The sequence below is a fragment of the Protomyctophum parallelum genome (genome assembly GCF_964188405.1).
Source record: "Protomyctophum parallelum genome assembly, chromosome: 19".
NCBI lineage: Eukaryota > Metazoa > Chordata > Actinopteri > Myctophiformes > Myctophidae > Protomyctophum > Protomyctophum parallelum.
The window spans coordinates 11292167-11311334 of record NC_139717.1 but is presented as its reverse complement, the minus strand read 5'-3'; the positions used below and the strand labels follow the sequence as shown (position 1 = coordinate 11311334).

General features: G+C 44.1%; 1 protein-coding gene across 1 annotated transcript in view; it reads right to left on the bottom strand.

The window, feature by feature from the left end:
* The window catches only part of ppp2r5a (protein phosphatase 2, regulatory subunit B', alpha isoform), an 85071-nt gene that overhangs the window by 33337 nt on the left and 32566 nt on the right, over positions 1-19168 (bottom strand). Inside the window, exon 2 of the mRNA XM_083790159.1 lies at positions 13849-14045. Coding sequence (XP_083646285.1) covers positions 13849-14045 — 197 coding nt within the window. The remainder of the gene's footprint in view (positions 1-13848; positions 14046-19168) is intronic.

Here is a 19168-nt window from a genome sequence, read left to right as displayed (position 1 = left end):
TCCATATTATATAGTTATATATTACTATTATATTCCATATTTACATAGAACATTCATCCAACACAACAATACAACACAAAACAACTCATGATCCATCTACTACATTTGATAGCTAGCTCCACAGTACAATTAAATAATAATTAAATCTTCAACATTGATAATAAAGTAAATATACATTATAATGGGATATATAGCTCATATGCATCTCCTTCACATCTCTTGAGTGAACAAAAACAACTTCAGCTTCTTCTTAAAACTCATATAGTTTTCCTCATAAACAAAAAACATAGGTAAAGAGTTCCATGTCACCATTGCTCTGTAATGGACTGTTCTTTGTTTAACATTTGTTCTACATGAAGGCAGCATAAAACGACCCTCTGATGACCGCCGAGTAAAATAATGATGTGTATCTGAGAACAATGATACATTATTATTACTAGTCCTTACCCGTTGTGAGATATTTGCCCCCCCCCCCTTGTGGCCGTGAAGGGTACTGCGCCCGGGTGCGTTTGTAATTGACTAATAAATAAATTAATAATCATTAATGTGTCAAATCGAAAAAAGGGCTTCGTTACGCCCTCCACATGCATATGGTCAATGCATGTGTGAAAAGTGGGAGTGATTGGTGCAGGCAGTAAGGGGTTACGGCACTGTTTCTGACACACACACACACACACACACACACACACACACACACACACACACACACACACACACACACACACACACACACACACACACACACACACACACACACACACACACACACACACACACACACACACACACAAATTGTTAGAATTATAGTATGATGATGATGATGATAGTATGATGATGATGATGATAGTATGATTATAGTATGATGATGATGATGATGATTATTATAAACTATTGCTGGGGTTTTAGTTGTGATGATGTTTTTCACAAAACACAGTAATAAATAATCCAACCTACTTTTTACACTTAGCCACACTAGATCATTGCTCATTGTACTTACGTACTCTTGTTCGATATGGGCATTGAAGCACTATACGAGCTGCTTTGTTTTGGGCCACCTGTAATCTGTTCAAGTTACTTCCTTACTGTCACCTTGATGCTGACTCAGAGTGAGTCTCTCTCTGGTGTCACACACGTGGATTGACGGCCCACCCACCCACGCCCCTGCACACTGACTGAGCAACAGACGGCCCACCCACCCACGCCCCTACACACTGACTGAGCAACAGACGGCCCACCCACCCACGCCCCTGCACACTGACTGAGCAACAGACGGCCCACCCACCCACGCCCCTGCACACTGACTGAGCAACAGACGGCCCACCCACCCACGCCCCTGCACACTGACTGAGCAACAGACAGCCCACCCACCCACGCCCCTGCACACTGACTGAGCAACAGACGGCCCACCCACCCACGCCCCTACACACTGACTGAGCAACAGACGGCCCACCCACCCACCCACGCCCCTGCACACTGACTGAGCAACAGACGGCCCACCCACCCACCCACGCCCCTGCACACTGACTGAGCAACAGACGGCCCACCCACCCACCCACGCCCCTACACACTGACTGAGCAACAGACGGCCCACCCACCCACGCCCCTGCACACTGACTGAGCAACAGAAGGAGCTAGAATGCAGTCAGGGGGATCGACGGTGCTCCCAGTCTGTCTACCGTCAGCCTTTTCACGTCTAACCGCCGTGACAGCGAAGCAGAGAGGCTCTAAAAAAAAAAAAAGAAAGAAGAACGGTTGCCAGGTGCGCCTTGCAAAGCCACACATCATCAATGCCATCTACAGTATACACAACTTCACATCATCAATGCCATCTACAGTATACACAACTTCACACAAAGTTATGATTTTCTTTTTACTAGATCTGTACTTTGTGCAAACTAATTTCCCAATGCAAGCCAATTATAGCCTCTTGAAATACAGTAGGTGAGAATTAAATTTATTCATAAGGGGGGAAAAAAAAACACATTTTTGAAAATAGAACAAATTTGTTGCAAATCAAGAGTGCAAGACTGCTTGTCAAGAATCAAGTGTAACTCCAATCCCAAAGACCTGAGAGGAAAACTATCATGATTTGGCAATATCGATGGGAAATCCAATCCTTGTATAAGTCTTTGGGATCCTCCATATTTTAACTATTTGGTATTTCTTCGTAAATGAACATCCTACTATGTGATCATATATACTGTAGTTAGTATGTAATAGCACCACACAAAAGCATCATAGGTAGGCGATCCACAAGCTCTGAACGCGCCAAAAAGCAACACGTTTTGAGCTCGTTGATCTGCTACTTTTGAATTTGAGAAGTAACAGTTTGGATATAATGAGGTTTCCACCCAACATAGTCGTCATGCAAATGCAGTGCGATGACTCAAATGATTTCAATCAGGCAATTATGGGTGCAATCAATCTGTGAATGTGAAAACGACAACCCTTTTCTCCCTGGTTTTAGCCGCTGCCAGTACCCTCACTGTCTCGTGACATTGTCCTTTGTCCCACTGTGTTTATGGCAAAACAGCCATCTTTGACTTCAGCAAATATATGAATGGAGGGTGATGACAGCCGTAGACAGGCTGACGACAGCCACAGACCGCATAGATGTACCAGGCCGCTGCGTGCATGTGTAACAGAGAGTAAACTAACTCTCACCGGCTAAATATATCCTATGGCCAGGGGGGGGGATTTTCCCAAAGAACCAGGTTCAAAATCCTGGGGTGTTACACCTGCAGGAATGCATAAATGGAATGTCATGTATGCTGAGAATGAGAGAGAACCGAATTAGAGCTGAACTGAAGAAGCTACAGTCGTGTGTGTGTGTGTGGTGGTGCTTTGGGCAGAGACTCATAACGGTAGGGCAGTGTCCCTCTAGGAACTGAAGGAGCAGTGCTACGTGTGGTCAAAGTTGATCGTATCTCAGGCACCAGCCACAAGCTGTTCACACCCCTAATACTATCAGTGGTGGACAAAGTACTCACATAAAAGTATCAATACTGTCGTGTAGAAATACTCTGTTACAAGTAAAGTCCAGAATTCTAAATGTACTTGTGTAAAAGTACTAAAGTATAAAAAACTACAAAAAGCAGATCTACAAGCTCAAAATGCAAGTAGCTATTTTAAAATGTCCGAAATGTATATAATGCTGAAGTGGTTAATGTATGTTTTGTAATTGTTAAAATCTACAAAGTACAAACCAATGCAATGATTTTTTTTTCCCCAGTAATTTCATGAGGATAATAAAAGAAAAATCAAAGAAATTCCATGCATTAGAAAACAAATGTTTAAGAAGTAGTGAAAATAGCCGACCCGCAAGCTAACAACGCAATGCGAAGTGACACATTGTGAGCTTGTAGATCTGCTAAAAAAGTACATAGATATCTAGATTTTTGTTGTAAAAGATGAGCTATAGCCTCAAATTGTATCAGCTCTTTCATTTATTTTAAATGTTTTGTTCCACAATTTCTGCTACGTTCCATAAATGGAAGAGTCATTCGTCTCATTGTTGCCGGTAAGCAGTTCCCTGTGCGTTTCATTAAGACAGTTTGGTTCAACAATACTCTCATTTGTGACACAGCAACAACAACGTAGGCTGACCATGTACAGTACAGTGATGGGAAAAGTACTCAAATGTTTTACTTTAACGGTTAACCCATTAAGACCCGAGACCAGATTCTATAGATGTCTTCTAAATCATGAAAAACCTACTGTATGTTTCTATGTCAGTGGTTCCCACACTTGTTCATGTCAAGCCTGGACCTGTACTGTATGTATTTGGCTGCCGGGAATTCAAAATGTACTAAGTACAAATGTATTATCTCCAAAATGTACTCATTATGCATTATGTCCCGTTTCACAAGTTTCCAAAACAATGACAGCACCAAAGAAGTCCTTGCGGTCTTGTTACCATTCGGGTCCTATATGTATTCAATTCATAAACGTGACAAATGACAAAACCACAAAATATAAAACACTATATATATATATTATGTACACTATGTACAGTTTGGAAGAAAAATAAATGGTACCGGTAATTCTATTGAACCAAACAGGGGAACACAAATAAACATGCCATTAAAAACAATGCACGTGGTCGACCCGTCTGCCCAGACGGGTGAGACTTTGGAGTGGGCCCTGATCCAGACAGAAGGTTGAGAAAGAACCAGTAGGCTTGTTGTTGTGGTGCGTCGTCGCTGCTGCTGTGTTGAACACAGCACAAGCCAGCCTCCCCACCGGTCCACAGTAAATTGCTTCACAGCATCCCGTTGGCAGAGGTCGAAGACAGATTCTCGGCGGCATATTGCTTCTCTTTCCCCCGGTGTGAAGCACCTCATTGGGGACAAGGGTGGAGAGGCCTGTGCTATACTCTATCTCAGGGGTTTTCAACTTATTGTGAACCAGGGACCACCACCCTGACTAAGAATCAAGCTAGGGGCCACTGTTGAGTTGGGAGGGTATGGGCTAAGCTTAGCGCATTCATAACACTTGCTAATGCTATGCAATATAACATACCACTGTTTCTTAACAGATGGTCCACAAACTACTAGTGGTCCATGGCATAATAGGCCTGCAGGTGGTTCATGGGAAAATGTTATATAAACAAAAGGTATTTGTTAGATGATGTATTAAAATATGTTTAAATAATACAGTATTTCAAAAGTCCATCAAATGTAAGAAAATGTTTTAATCGATAGCTAATAAAAGGCTTGATAGCATTCATTGCACGATACTATGTGCAACAAATTGTATCAAGCCAAGGCATTATTTAACTGAAATATACGAGTGGTCCAGAGCCAAAACATATATCTTTTGAGAACCACTGATCTATTCCTATCCCACGGTTACACTTCTCTTACTTTATCCATCCTCCCATTACACTCAGGTTAACTGATACAGTACTGATAGAGCAGACAAATGGGCACATTTCCTAATAATGATGACTCAATCAGGTAAGCTGGTAGACTGCACCCTTCTTGAGAACTCCCTTTTCTGTGGAATTTCTTAACCTCAGACTTCCCACCAAAAGTAGTGCATTGTTCCGTGGAAGAAAATACAAAATCTTCACTTTGCTACAACGCTAAATGCATGGTCAGGGACCACATGCAATACCTTCACGGACCACCAGTGGTCCACGGACCACCTGTTGAAACTCCCTGCTCTGTGTGAAGCACCTCATTGGGACAAGGGTGGGTGAGGCCTGTGCTATACTCTATGTGAAGCACCTCATTGGGACAAGGGTGGTGAGGCCTGTGCTATACTCTATGTGAAGCACCTCATTGGGACAAGGGTGGGTGAGGCCTGTGCTATACTCTATGTGAAGCACCTCATTGGGACAAGGGTGGTGAGGCCTGTGCTATACTCTATGTGAAGCACCTCATTGGGACAAGGGTGGGTGAGGCCTGTGCTATACTCTGTGTGAAGCACCTCATTGGGACAAGGGTGGGTGAGGCCTGTGCTATACTCTATGTGAAGCACCTCATTGGGACAAGGCCGGTGAGGCCTGTGCTATACTCTATGTGAAGCACCTCATTGGGACAAGGGTGGTGAGGCCTGTGCTATACTCTATGTGACGCACCTCATTGGGACAAGGGTGGGTGAGGCCTGTGCTATACTCTATGTGAAGCACCTCATTGGGACAAGGGTGGTGAGGCCTGTAATATACTCCTCGCCGCCACGGGTAGCCAAGCTGGGCATTATGCCCGTGACGATGCCTATCGTTGCCAACAGAGAGCCACTGTGACGTCTGGTGCAACCTATACGTTGTTCTACCTTTGATGCTGGCACGCTCTCTGTGTCTTTGAAGGTTTTCAGAAACCTTAGGTCAGGCCCTAGAAGGCGTTCCCCCAGATACAGCCTCAGGCATCAATGGAGGCTCACGCTCGACACACATGCTATGCATCTAGTCTGACGAACTACTTGACCTGGTCACGACCTTAATGCAGAGGGGACTCACTCCGTCCCAGAGACTTCTACATGTGCGTGGTTTTGAGGTTATTATTCTGTGAGGTTAGGGTTACATTTAGGTTTAGGGTTAGCCATAGTTTGTGAGGTTTAGGTTAGCGTTAGGCATATAACCATACCCAAAAGCTCTGGGAAAGTGGTAGTCCCTAATGCAGAGTCTTTACACCTCTGTCGTATGCATTTCCCAGATTTGTAAAGCCTCAGTGGCATTACATTTCCTTGGGCGGTACTACTCTCAAAGTCTTTTGGCTCAGGCCACCCCTGTAAAAAACCTTTCATCCATGGCACCCCTGAATTACATTGTTAATTCTTAGAACCTTCGTCATGTTACGGTACTTAAATATGTGAATTTGACATGGGACACATCCACCAAAAATAGCCGATCTACAAGCTTACAACGCGTCACGTTGTGACGCGTGGAGAGCATGTAGAAGATGGCTGTTTTTGGCAAAGAGATTTGGGGCCCGATCTTGCATGCCACCTAATGCAGATGCAGAGCTACAGTCTACCATTCATTGTCAATGGAATCCAGCGACAAAGATGCATCCTACATTTGTAGCTGCTGCAAGCTACAAATACACTGTGTAGCTTTGCATCTTTGACATCTGCCCGTGTGAATTCAGCATTACCTTTATACCTAAACGTATTAGCCATTTTCTACCATTTTTAAAAACATTTTAAAATAGTTCAACTAGCTGATCTACATCGACATGTTGTGAGCTTGTAGATCTCGGGTCTTGCCCAGCTTGCATAAAGCCTGACATTAGTAGTTGTGACAATGGATGTTTTAAAATAGTAAAGATGACATATTTTAGGACAAACCAACCTAGTCACAAAGAACTGCATCTGCCTAGAACAATGGTCAGTGTTGGTCTTCTAGGTCTCTTGACATGCATTGTCCAAAACAATGGGTTAGGTAATTCTCACACACACACACGCTGAAAGATGGACAGAACGGGGCAGAAACACAGCGCTTATTGGTTCCTTCCGACTGTCACGAACCTTTTGAGGTGTGCATCAGCCTTATCTACTGTATATCCCTATATCTGAATCCCTTCAGTCTGTAAAAGAATGCAACAAGAATTACACATGCAACTACTATGCCCTAATATAGAAGCATTAATGTGGTGTGGACATTGTGAAACTAGCCGTTGCCTTGAGACTTCATCCTATTACTGCGTGGCCCCTAGGGGGCGAGCTATCTACAGTGAGGGGGAGGGGGGGGAGGGGGAGAGAGAGAGAGAGAGAAAGGGAATAATGGATCAAGCATCCTCCAACCATTCCCCCCCTCCAGCCCTTGCACTCATGTCCCTGTCACACATGAAAGGGCCAATTAATTCAATCAAAAACGGTTTGAGAAGCCATTTCTTTTAATAGAACAGGTCACTAATAACAACAGCATGGGGGCCAATAATGGAACCGGTGGTTCCATTATAGATGAGAAACCTGTCTTGTTTATATAATCTCAACAGCCTCAGTGATCAAAGCATAGCTGGCCCAGCCAGCATCATAATGAACCGGCCATCTCTTCATTATCATTACCATGTGATGTCCACAGTGGAGAGAGAGAGAGTCTCCACCTGGCCATGTCTGTGCAGTGGTGCAAAGAATGTAGTCACATTATTTACTAAGTAAAGGTATCAATACAGCAATAGAAATAAATGCTCTGTTACAAGTACAAGTTGGGAATTCAACATTTACTTGAATATTAGTACAAAAGTATGGGCTTCAAAATGTAGAAAGTAGAAAGTGCTCATTATGCAGAATGTCCCATTTCAAGTTTTCAAATTATATATACTGTAGTCTGCTCTTTTTTCCTATCAATACCAGTTAAAAACATTCACTTTGAAAGAATATATATTCAAAGATTTGCGCCACATTTGTACGATGTACACGTAATAATAATAAAATAAAAAAGCATCTACCTGACCATCTCATTTGACTCTCAGCCAAATGTCCATTTGCAAACAGTATAGATGCTGTGAACATTGCTGTTCAATATGCAAACTACCGGCTGGTGGTTAAACTGTACAAGATCTAGAGAACCACACACAAACACACACACACACACACACACACACACACACACACACACACACACACACACACACACACACACACACACACACACACACACACACACACACACACACACACACACACACACACACACACACACACACACACACACACACACACACACACACACACACACACACACACACACACACACACACACACACACACACACGTTGCCTGTTTTCCCTACGGTAAGTCAATGATGGAAGTTATGAGGTTGCCTGTTCTCCCAAGTCAATGATGTAAGGTACGACATGGATTATTATTACGTCTGAGCCGTCGGCTAATCTGAGGTCTCGACTCAGCAGAGCACACAGACGACCAGACAGACAGAGAGAGAGAGACACACACACACACACACACACACACACACACACACACACACACACTTTTCTGTTCACCCGCATGTAATCTGCCTGACGTGCTGAATCATGGGCAGCAGTACTGTGGCTGTCACACTGCGACCCTAAACACTGCATGAGTCACCGCTGGCCTTCGAGGAACAGGCTAATCCATGCCTGCTGGCCTGCAAGGAAAGCGTGCAACAGGCCAGGGCGGTCCGCCTGGCTGTTCACCGTTCTCCTGTGCGTGTGTGCTCTGTAGGGCGAGTGGGCCATGAGTCTGTTCCGACCGCCTCCGGTGTGATGCATGGATTTGCGGGCGTGTTCACGTATACGTCTCAGAGGGACAAGTGAGGAATGAGGATTCTTAATTATACTGACTGCGTATCATTTGGTAACCGCAGTGCTTTCTGGCCTGACGCGTACTTCATGTTGGGCATCAAAAATAGCCAGTCTACAATGCATTGTGAGCTTGTAGATCCTCTGTTTTCGATGTCTGACACTGGCACTCAAATTAGTATGAATCAGGTTTAAGGTCGCAGGAGGCACGTCAACGGCACATTAAACTAGGAAATTACGTAAACGCAATCCGCGTAAACACTCAATTTGCCAACCTAAGCCCCCCCCAAACCCCCCCCCCCCCCGCCAAACACAAACACACCAAAATGCATGTCTCAACATGTCAACCGCTGTGCGAGGCTCAATGCACTTAACTTACCCTGCCAAGTAGGTTAAACCTAATTGAAGAGGGAGAGGTCACGTTTGTTTTCACTGTGACTGCGTGCGTTCCAGCAGGGTGGATGAAGTAGTATAATGTGATGAAGTACTGTATGCCATACAAACAAAAATATAAATCGTCACTGCCAGGTGGAAACCTTGTATGTAGAAAACTGTTACTTTTCAGGAAATGGATCCAATGTAGTGATTACCCAAAGACACACTTGACCACATTCAACGTGGTGTGCTAATTTGGGGCATGTCATCAAGGCAAACATGTTAGAATTTGCCCCACGCCCTAAAAGAAAAGTTGAACAATTGCAGACTTTGCATTACACGGTCATATGATGAATTATGAAATAGGGAAAACAAACAAATAAATAAATAAATATGGTGTTAGGAGGTTTACACACGCTTATACATCCTGTTAGACCCTGCAATTTCTGTTCTTTTTTTAATATAGTTCAATGTCCAAAATAGGGCCATGGGTTGGTGGTTAATCTCATGCAACAGTCACACAGCACACTCGAAATACACTCCTTAATAGAGTGATTTGCTGACAGTTCACAGTTTTGATCAACCACCCCCTCCATGCATGATGAGAGGGGGGGGGGGGAAGCCTGTTCCCAGCAGTGTTCTTCTGAGAGCCATTTGGATTCACAAAGGTTCCCCGGAGCGTGGAGCACACATGATGCAGAAATGATTGTCCGTGACAGATATGTCGGTTATAGACCATGATGCCACGCCTACCACTCTTTATCTCAAAAGGTCCTCCTGTCCCAAGTTACGTCAGAAAAATCACAGACTCGGGACAGATCGTCTAAAATAACAATAATAAAAAGGTCAACACAGCCAACAGCTATTTTCACCATTAAAAAAAAAAAACACACACTTGTCATTTAGTGCCCTAAACAAACATGACCAGCGTGATTTACTGGCAGCATGGGTTCTGCTGCTACTTAAAATATCACACTGCAATATGCATGAATCACACTTAAAGACACCAGTAGTTGATCACACGATGCACCTTCTATACATCTATAATTACCACATTTTAATTGTGTTTGTGTAGACGTGTACGGGCACATGTCATGATCCCTAGTGAACAAACAAAAGGGTAAATGATCACGTATAACCAACAAAGTGCTGCAAAGAAACTAGTCCAGAGCAGGATACCAGGTAAATAACAAAATATGTGAATTTGTGAAGTACTAACCAAACTAATATATCATCTCTATCGGGTGGAAACCGAATATGTCCAAAACTGTTACTTTTCAGGATTCAAATAAAGAAAAAAATGTAAAAAAGGAGATGAGATGTTTCTGCCTGACAGCAACGATATACGAGTAGCGTAGCACTTATGTAACAAGTGCTACGAGAGGAGAGTGACTTGAATTAAAATGTTTTCTAAAAGTTACTGCATCAAAGTTGGTGAGGGAGGTAGTGTTGGATATTGCGTGCAATCTCACGATAGATATGTATCACGATACAGAGGCCACAATACGATATATATCTCGATATATCTCGATTAAACGTTTATTCAAAATAATGACCATGTTGCACAAATACAATAAAGCACTATCAGGCCCACAGAGATCTTTAACAAAGGGTCTGGGAAGGGAGTGCATTGCAACTTGCAAGGGGGGCTTTGATAACGTTAAACAGAGGTATGTTTAGCACCCAGATAATTCATGCCGTTTATTGCTGTATCGATACAGTAGCCTCTCGATCGCTTCACCCATCGTCTGGATTGTCGATCGATATATTGCCATATCGATTAATTGAATGCACCACTAGAGGGAGGTGGGTCAGGGTGGCATTGACCGCTTCCACAGCCTGCTGACCTTAACCAGTGACAAAAAAATAGTAGTGAACAGCTGTCACTTAAAACAGATTATTATTAAAAAAGCTTTTGTGCCTTTATTGATAGTTACAGTGAAGATGGACAGGAAAGAGGGAGAGTGAGAAGGGAAGAGACATGCAGCAAAGGTCGTCATGAACGGGACTCGAACACGCGACACAGGCCAGAACCTATATGTGGCATGGGCCTGGACCACTAGGCCAGAACCTATATGTGGCATGGGTCTGGACCACTATAGGCCAGAACCTATATGTGGCATGGACCACTAGGCCAGAACCTATATGTGGCATGGGCCTGGACCACTAGGCCAGAACCTATATGTGGCATGGGCCTGGACCACTATAGGCCAGAACCTATATGTGGCATGGGTCTGGACCACTAGGCCAGAACCTATATGTGGCATGGGCCTGGACCACTATAGGCCAGAACCTATATGTGGCATGGGCCTGGACCACTATAGGCCAGAACCTATATGTGGCATGGGCCTGGACCACTAGGCCAGAACCTATATGTGGCATGGGCCTGGACCACTATAGGCCAGAACCTATATGTGGCATGGGTCTGGACCACTAGGCCAGAACCTATATGTGGCATGGGCCTGGACCACTATAGGCCAGAACCTATATGTGGCATGGGTCTGGACCACTATAGGCCAGAACCTATATGTGGCATGGGCCTGGACCACTAGGCCAGAACCTATATGTGGCATGGGTCTGGACCACTATAGGCCAGAACCTATATGTGGCATGGGCCTGGACCACTATAGGCCAGAACCTATATGTGGCATGGGCCTGGACCACTAGGCCAGAACCTATATGTGGCATGGGCCTGGACCACTATAGGCCAGAACCTATATGTGGCATGGGCCTGGACCACTAGGCCAGCAGGCGCCTCTTAACCCATTTTGACCTGAGATCAGATTCTAAAATTGTCTTCTAAATCCTGACAGTTTTCTGAAAAAGCTATGTTTCTATGGCAGTCGTTCTTCGATTTTTAGCTAAAGCATAACATAATGCTAACACCAAAAGGGGTTCCCGCCCAAAATTGGTTAAAACAGATTATTAACCTGGTATGACATCCACAGCAGGCTAAGTTCAGACGAGGGCAAAAGGATGAACGTGATTAAAAGCGGCCGTGTGCGGGAAAGCTTTATCAAGCCTTGTGTCAGCCCTTTTTCGTCTAAGTGTGTGCTTGTTTCAGATACAACGGAGCCATATACACTGTGTAGGCCGATCTTTAAACCAGCCGATGTACGTGTGTAGAGACGATTTCCTATATTGGTAGGCAGCTGTCAAAGGGCTGGTGTAAGCTTGTGGGAGGGAGTCTTGAGCCCAAGTGTATTGATTTGGGTACCTCTTTTTATTATATTATATTAATTATATTATATTATATTATTGACCTTCTTACTAAACTGGCACACTTCGTCGGTCTTCCCCTGACACTGGTACACTTAGTTAGTCTCTTAGATCTGGCGCTTCTGAGTTAATCTCTCTGGAACACTTCTGAGGAACTCGCTCTGGAACACTTCTGAGGAACTCACGCACTTAGTCTGTCTGAGCCATACTTTATAGGGTGACGTGACGTTGTGCCCTGACGTCACGCCACCGACCGTTTCCGTGGCAACAACGTGTAAACTATGTTTTTTTCCCCCTCCGTCCTATAGCCTTCTTAGTACAAGAATGGGTGGACATTTATTGCTGTGTAACTAGCTGTGAATCATGGCCGTTACTAAATCTCTCATCAAGCTGAAGCTGTTGATCTCAATCAGCAGTTTTTCACCAGCTGATTGAGATCTGATTTCAGAACTTCCGCCTGATGTCGGTAGAGCTCACAAAGCTCTGGGTTGTCTGCCTTTGGATGAACTTCCAGCTCTCACGGAATAAAGCAAAATAAAATCTCATGACTGAAAATGTTATGATTAATATATAGGTATTATCATGATGCTAAACCTATGTTGCTGCTGTTCCACATACAGCCAACCAGTTGAAGACATCACAGATTTCTGAGATCATTCATGTCTATTCTTCAGAACATTCTATTGCTAGTTTGACCACATCAAATGCTCTTTAATCTTAAAAAATAACCTATAGCCAATCTACAAGCTCACAACACGTCGCAGTGTGACGTGTTGGAACCATTGAATAACCGTTTTAGGTTTTGGAGCATCATCCATTGTGCGAATGTGTGGAGACTGCGGACCTTATCTTTCTTTTTCATTATGCTAATCTCGGCCCGGCACCTGCTTTTCACTGAGTGGATGTGCATGCTTTATTACAGTGATTCCCAAACTTTTCAGGTTGAGACCCAAAGGAGAGATTAGACGTTTGCCCGGGACCCAAACTAGTGAAAATAGCACATCTACAACTCACTTCGCGCTAAAAATAAGGGCGCCAGACAAAATGTGTCCCAACCAGTGTTTGGGGAAACAGTGCTTTATTGTGCTTCTCTGTTCACTCATCATGTTGGTGATCTCGGGGTAGGTTTAGGGTTCATACTTCCTCCCTCACTCACCATGTTGGTGATCTCGGGTAGGGTTATGGTTCATAGTTCCTCCCTCACTCACCATGTTGGTGATCTCGGGTAGGGTTATGGTTCATAGTTCCTCCCTCACTCACCATGTTGGTGATCTCGGGTAGGGTTATGGTTCATAGCTCCTCCCTCACTCACTCACCATGTTGGTGATCTCGGGTAGGGTTATGGTTCATAGTTCCTCCCTCACTCACCATGTTGGTGATCTCGGGTAGGGTTATGGTTCATAGTTCCTCCCTCACTCACCATGTTGGTGATCTCAGGTAGGGTTATGGTTCATAGTTCCTCTCTCACTCACCATGTTGGTGATCTCGGGGTAGGGTTAGGGTTCATAGTTCCTCTCTCACTCACCATGTTGGTGATCTCCGGGTAGGCGGACTCCACCAGCACGCCCCGGTTGGTGGAGACGTAGTCCACCAGCTCGTTGAGCACGGCCCTCTTGATCTCCTTGCTCTTCAGGTCGGTGACGGAGTCCATGAAGTCAAACAGCATGCAGCACTGCTGGAGCTTCTGGTTGAACAGCTCCTGCTGCTCCGTGGACGGAGCGTCTGCACGGGGAGAAGAACAGAGGAGGACACGGCCGTTATGCGTCAGTGCTACAGCTGTCGAGGTTGTGACATTTTAGCCAAAATACCATAATCATCCCACCCTGACAAGCAATTCTAGTAGTTGAGGCATTACATTTAGTTTGACACGATTCCACAGATTTTTTTTTAATAGAAAATAGCTGCAAGCGCTGCGAGAAACTATTTCGATTTTATTTCTTTTTTTGCCTCTTTCTCAGGTAATATTTCACAATTTGGCCAATGTTTGACCATTTTCTATTGTATAGCTTGTTGATTACTTTCGACGCAGTGATGGTCTTGTTCTTTTAGGTCTTCCTAAATTCCTTAAATGGTCACTTTAGAAATGAAACGTGCAGACACCCTGTATGTCTTGTCGGTTCGTTTAGAGAAAACAATGTTGCACATTAAGTTAAATCGACCCGCAGGTTGAGAAGAACCGCTGGACTAGACAGCCAGGGTTATTAGAGCTGTCAAACTTGACCTCGACTGAGTGGGTCCGTCTATAAACAGCATCTGGCAGTCGTCCAGGGTCCAGACATGCAATTGACACACACTGTGCAGCGTTGTTGTGCAGCCATGTTCTGCTGCAGAGCGTCGTGTGTGTGTGTGTGTGTGTGTGTGTGTGTGTGTGTGTGTGTGTGTGTGCGTGCGTGCGTGCGTGTGTGTGTGTGTGGTGATACAGCTTGGTGAAGCAACACAGTCTGATTTATAGCCACCGTTCAAGAACATAACACCTGGAGGTGTGCAGAGGTTATGCAAACACTGCCACCAACCACCGAAAGCCATGTTGACTCTGTGTGGCTCAATGGCTTCATGAGTCAGCACTGTGGTTGGTCCCCGAATGTTTTAAAACGTTTTTTTTTCCCCCCATCTCATTAGCAAAGTTAAGAATGTGAAATACGGCAGCTTTATCCCCTGAAATCAGCCCCCCGGAGATCTGGGGTTCAGAACCACTTAATCAATTTATACCATTTGTCCATTAAAAAGAAATAGAAGATCTACAAGCATGTAGATCTGATCTGTTATTTTTGAACATTTAAAAATACAATCTTGAAAGTATTGGGACATTTTGATCCCTGGCACAAAACATTTTCCGATGGGGGTCTGCGGGCAAATACATTGGATTGGGGGAGGGGTCCTCCTTGAGATGAAATAACGTAAGAACTACTGCTATACTACTGAACCAAAGCGTCTCTCATCAGGAGGGGACCGTGTATCCGTCAACAAAGTATTTAGGCTTAAAGCCTCACTATGTAACTTTTTTAATGAATAAAATGTAATTGTGTCCAATCTGTATGGTAGAGCATGTTAACAATATAACTGAATTGGGGTGGTAGTATTTTGTTGTTAGATCATGTCAAAGGTCATGTCTCACCTAGACACTAGACCTTTTCGGGTTTATGATCCGGTCTGTAGCAGATGATGTCGCTACGTCATGTTGTAGTCATTGTTTTGTAGTCATCAGGCAGGAACCATCAATCTGGAACTTCCTTTTTCCCTCAAACCGAATTTTCTCAATAAAAGCAGCAGGCTTTCGAGAGCTTTTATTGTTATTCTTCCGGTTTGAGGGAAAGGAAGTTCCAGATGATGGATCCTGCCTGATGACTACAAAACAATGACCACACCATGACGTAACGATATCATCCGCTCCAGACCGGTTCACATTCACACAGCAATTTTGTAACAAGGACCAGGCTTTCCTCCGGAGGTGGAAAGCCTGGTGACGTGAGGTTACCTAGACACAGGATCTGACACGGATTTTGACCTGATGGTTAAGATTTAATGTCTCTCCTGAGCAAGCAGGCAGGCTCTATTAGCTCAATGCTCAAAAATAATATTTATATTAGAGGGATGCTAATGAAGTGCTGACATTATGTTAAAACGTAAAGCTGCTTTCATAACACGACTGTACAGAGGTCAAATCAACATTTTTCAAGTGATGATGAATTTTGCATTTGTCAGGTTTGTTCTGTGGGAGTGGGTGACATTATCCATATTCCATAATGACTCAGAGAGAGCCTGAGAAGCCCTACCCTGGATTCCTGTGTAAGCCATTAGCTGCACAGGGGATAATAGACCAATCAATTCAATGTATCCGTTTGGCGGATATATCTGCCATAATTTTACTTTTTTACAGAATATCGGCAATTATGCAGCCGAGCTCTCCCGAAGCTGATAAGTTGACCGTTCTCAAATGGAACTTTAGGCAAATCTCTAAGTCCTTCCAATTGATTTCAAGATGTCGCACTGCTTTCAGTTGCACTGCATAGCGGTCAAAACATTGGTATAAATATAAATTTAAAACGAGAGATTTATTCGTCAGCCGTAAAAATAGGCTCGCAACCCAAGATTTGGTCCCAGCCCACTGTTTGGGAAACGCTGTGTCCTAGCTGAAACAGCATTGATTTACACACCCTGCGCGCACACACACACACACACACACACACACACACACACACACACACACACACACACACACACACACACACACACACACACAGAGGTGACATCAAAGGCATGGGAGTGCAGTATAGTGCAAAGTTTCATTTCGTATTGAGACGTGACAGATTTCTCCATTATGCAACCAGTCAGGCATATCCCCAGAAAAGAACATGGCACGGGGGAGACAGGCACTGCCAAAGAATCCTCACCAAGTTTCACACCTAATGAAAATGTTCCAGTGGTGCCTGAAGGCGGCAGAGAGTGCCGAGGTACTGTAACTGGATCCTAACAGGTCGGACGGCCGCTTGTTGCTCTGCCGAGGAAAATCACCCGACTGTGTAACAAGACCTTAGTCTGCCAATAAACGTATAATGCACGTTTCCTATAATGCCACCCTTCAAGGACTGAGTGCCAAAGGACTTTGTCCATAAAGCCAAATGCGAGCTGGGAAGGTAAAAAGATAAATTGACAGACACTCGGGCCACAATACCTCTCTGTCCAAGAGTGTATTGTGGGTTAGCGTCGTGACACATAGTTAACATTCCTCCCCTGTAAGCGCAGAAATAGGCATGCTGTAAGCTTGTCTAGGGCTGGAGGACTCAATAGTCGTTGCTTTGGGAAGGCGTGCTGCTGCTGGATTTGAATTTTGAATCTTAAAGAAGTGGGACGGCCGGTTTTAGTCTAGTCTAGGGTTAGACGTTGTTGTGCAACTGGTTCAGATATGGAACGTCGAGGCAAAGTATACAAGTGATTTAGAGTAACACACTGTCTGAACCCAGAGGCTGTGAAGTGTGTATAGCTGCTTTTTTAAGAGCTTATTTTCCTGTCCTGTCCTTTCATGGAAACAAAGAGAGGCTACATTTAGGCCAGGTCGAGCCCAAAAAACCCAACAACAACAATTGTTGCAAACTATTTACTTTTTAGGCAAGTGGGCATGACCTTTGGGCAAGTAGAACATGACCTGTAGTTGCCTGACGCAGTGACAGGCAAGTGTCTCCTAGACCTTAGTGTCAACCCCTCAGTGACAGTAATACATACCAGCTCACCAACAGAGTGCACACAGTATTTTTGTACAATATGTTGCAAAAGCTCCTTGCACAAATTGCAAGTTTTTGGATTGTTTTTGGATTTTCGGATTGCTCACAATTGTTAGTTCACCAAATAACACCGACTGCTATTTAAATACTCACCTGCTAATTTATTTCTTGTCCTGGTGCATGAATGAATGCATATTATGTATGTCTGTTTTTCACTACACAAATGGTTCTACCTCGGGTGGGGGTACCTCGAAAACTAAAGCACGTTTGTCACTGCCCTGTGAGGCTCCAATGTGTCCTGTGGGGAGCAGAGATGGCTCGGCCTGTGGATACAGTCGGACATGTAGATTCTTTCCCCAATGCAAAGCTATTTTTACCACTCAGAAACGGATCGTCATAGCGTACACATTCCAAAAGGGTGCTTTGGAGAGAGAATGGAAATATTTCCATGAGCAAATCTGAAAATGGTGTTCCAATGGAGATGAAGAGGGTGTTTAATGTTTACGAGCATACAAGATGATCATCACAGCTGCCCATTTCTTTCTACGATTAGATTTTTTACCTCATTTTATTTCATCATTAAATTAAGTGTTTAATCAATGTGTACCAATGTCAACCAAGTTCTGAAAGCAATTCCATTTTCATCCATAGGGGGCGCCGCAAATGCGAGAAATGTAACCGTTTGTCGCAAAACATGAATTTGGGGGGTTAAATCCCCTCCAATTAACAATTTACAATTTAGGCATTTAGCAGACGCTCTTAATCCAGAGCGACTTACAATAAGCAAGAACAAAAGCATGGGAATACATCACAAAAAAGCATTTATCATAAAACATGCGTAAGCTAAGAAAGTAACAGTGGAATATCTATATTATGAGACTATACATATAAACTATATATATATACTAGGGCTGACCCAAAAAAATCGATTAATCGATGTTCAATCGATACGCACGGGAATCGATTTTTAAATTTTGAATCGAATAGTCATTAAAAAAAAAAGCGGCCGCTTTTGGTCCGCGAGACGGCCCCGTTTGGTCCGCGAGCCATGCTCGCGCCTCGCAGCACCGCAACGCCTCCTCCCCTCTCGTCTCACTCGTGGTGGTAACAACAAGGAAGTCAACACACACACACACACACACACACAGCAGCCTGCACTCATGCCGCCACAAAAGAAATCTAAAGTGTGGTTGCATTTTAGAATATGCAAGGAGAACAAAGAACACATATGGGATGGCCCAAGTGGGGCGAAAAATCCGCGGCGAAAAATCTGCGGCGAATCACGCATGGGACAGGGGAAACACCAAAAAAAGCACCAGTCCTGGAGCTCCAGGCGCGCTAATTTGAGCCGCGGTCATCCACACTTTTCTACCCCAAGAAAGAGCCTCGTCGGAAGGGTCTGAGAGCGGCGTAGACCGCGGCGCAAATTAGCGCGCCTGGAGCTCCAGGACTGGTGCTTTTTTTGGTGTTTTCACATCTGAGTTTCAATCGGAAGAGAAGCTTTGATTATAGGCTATATATTTTTTTTTTTTGAGAGGTAATGCCTGCGTCAGGCAGTTGACTTGTTTTATTATGCCTAATTATTTGTGCGTCACTGCTTTCATGAAGGCTTATCGTTTAAAATAA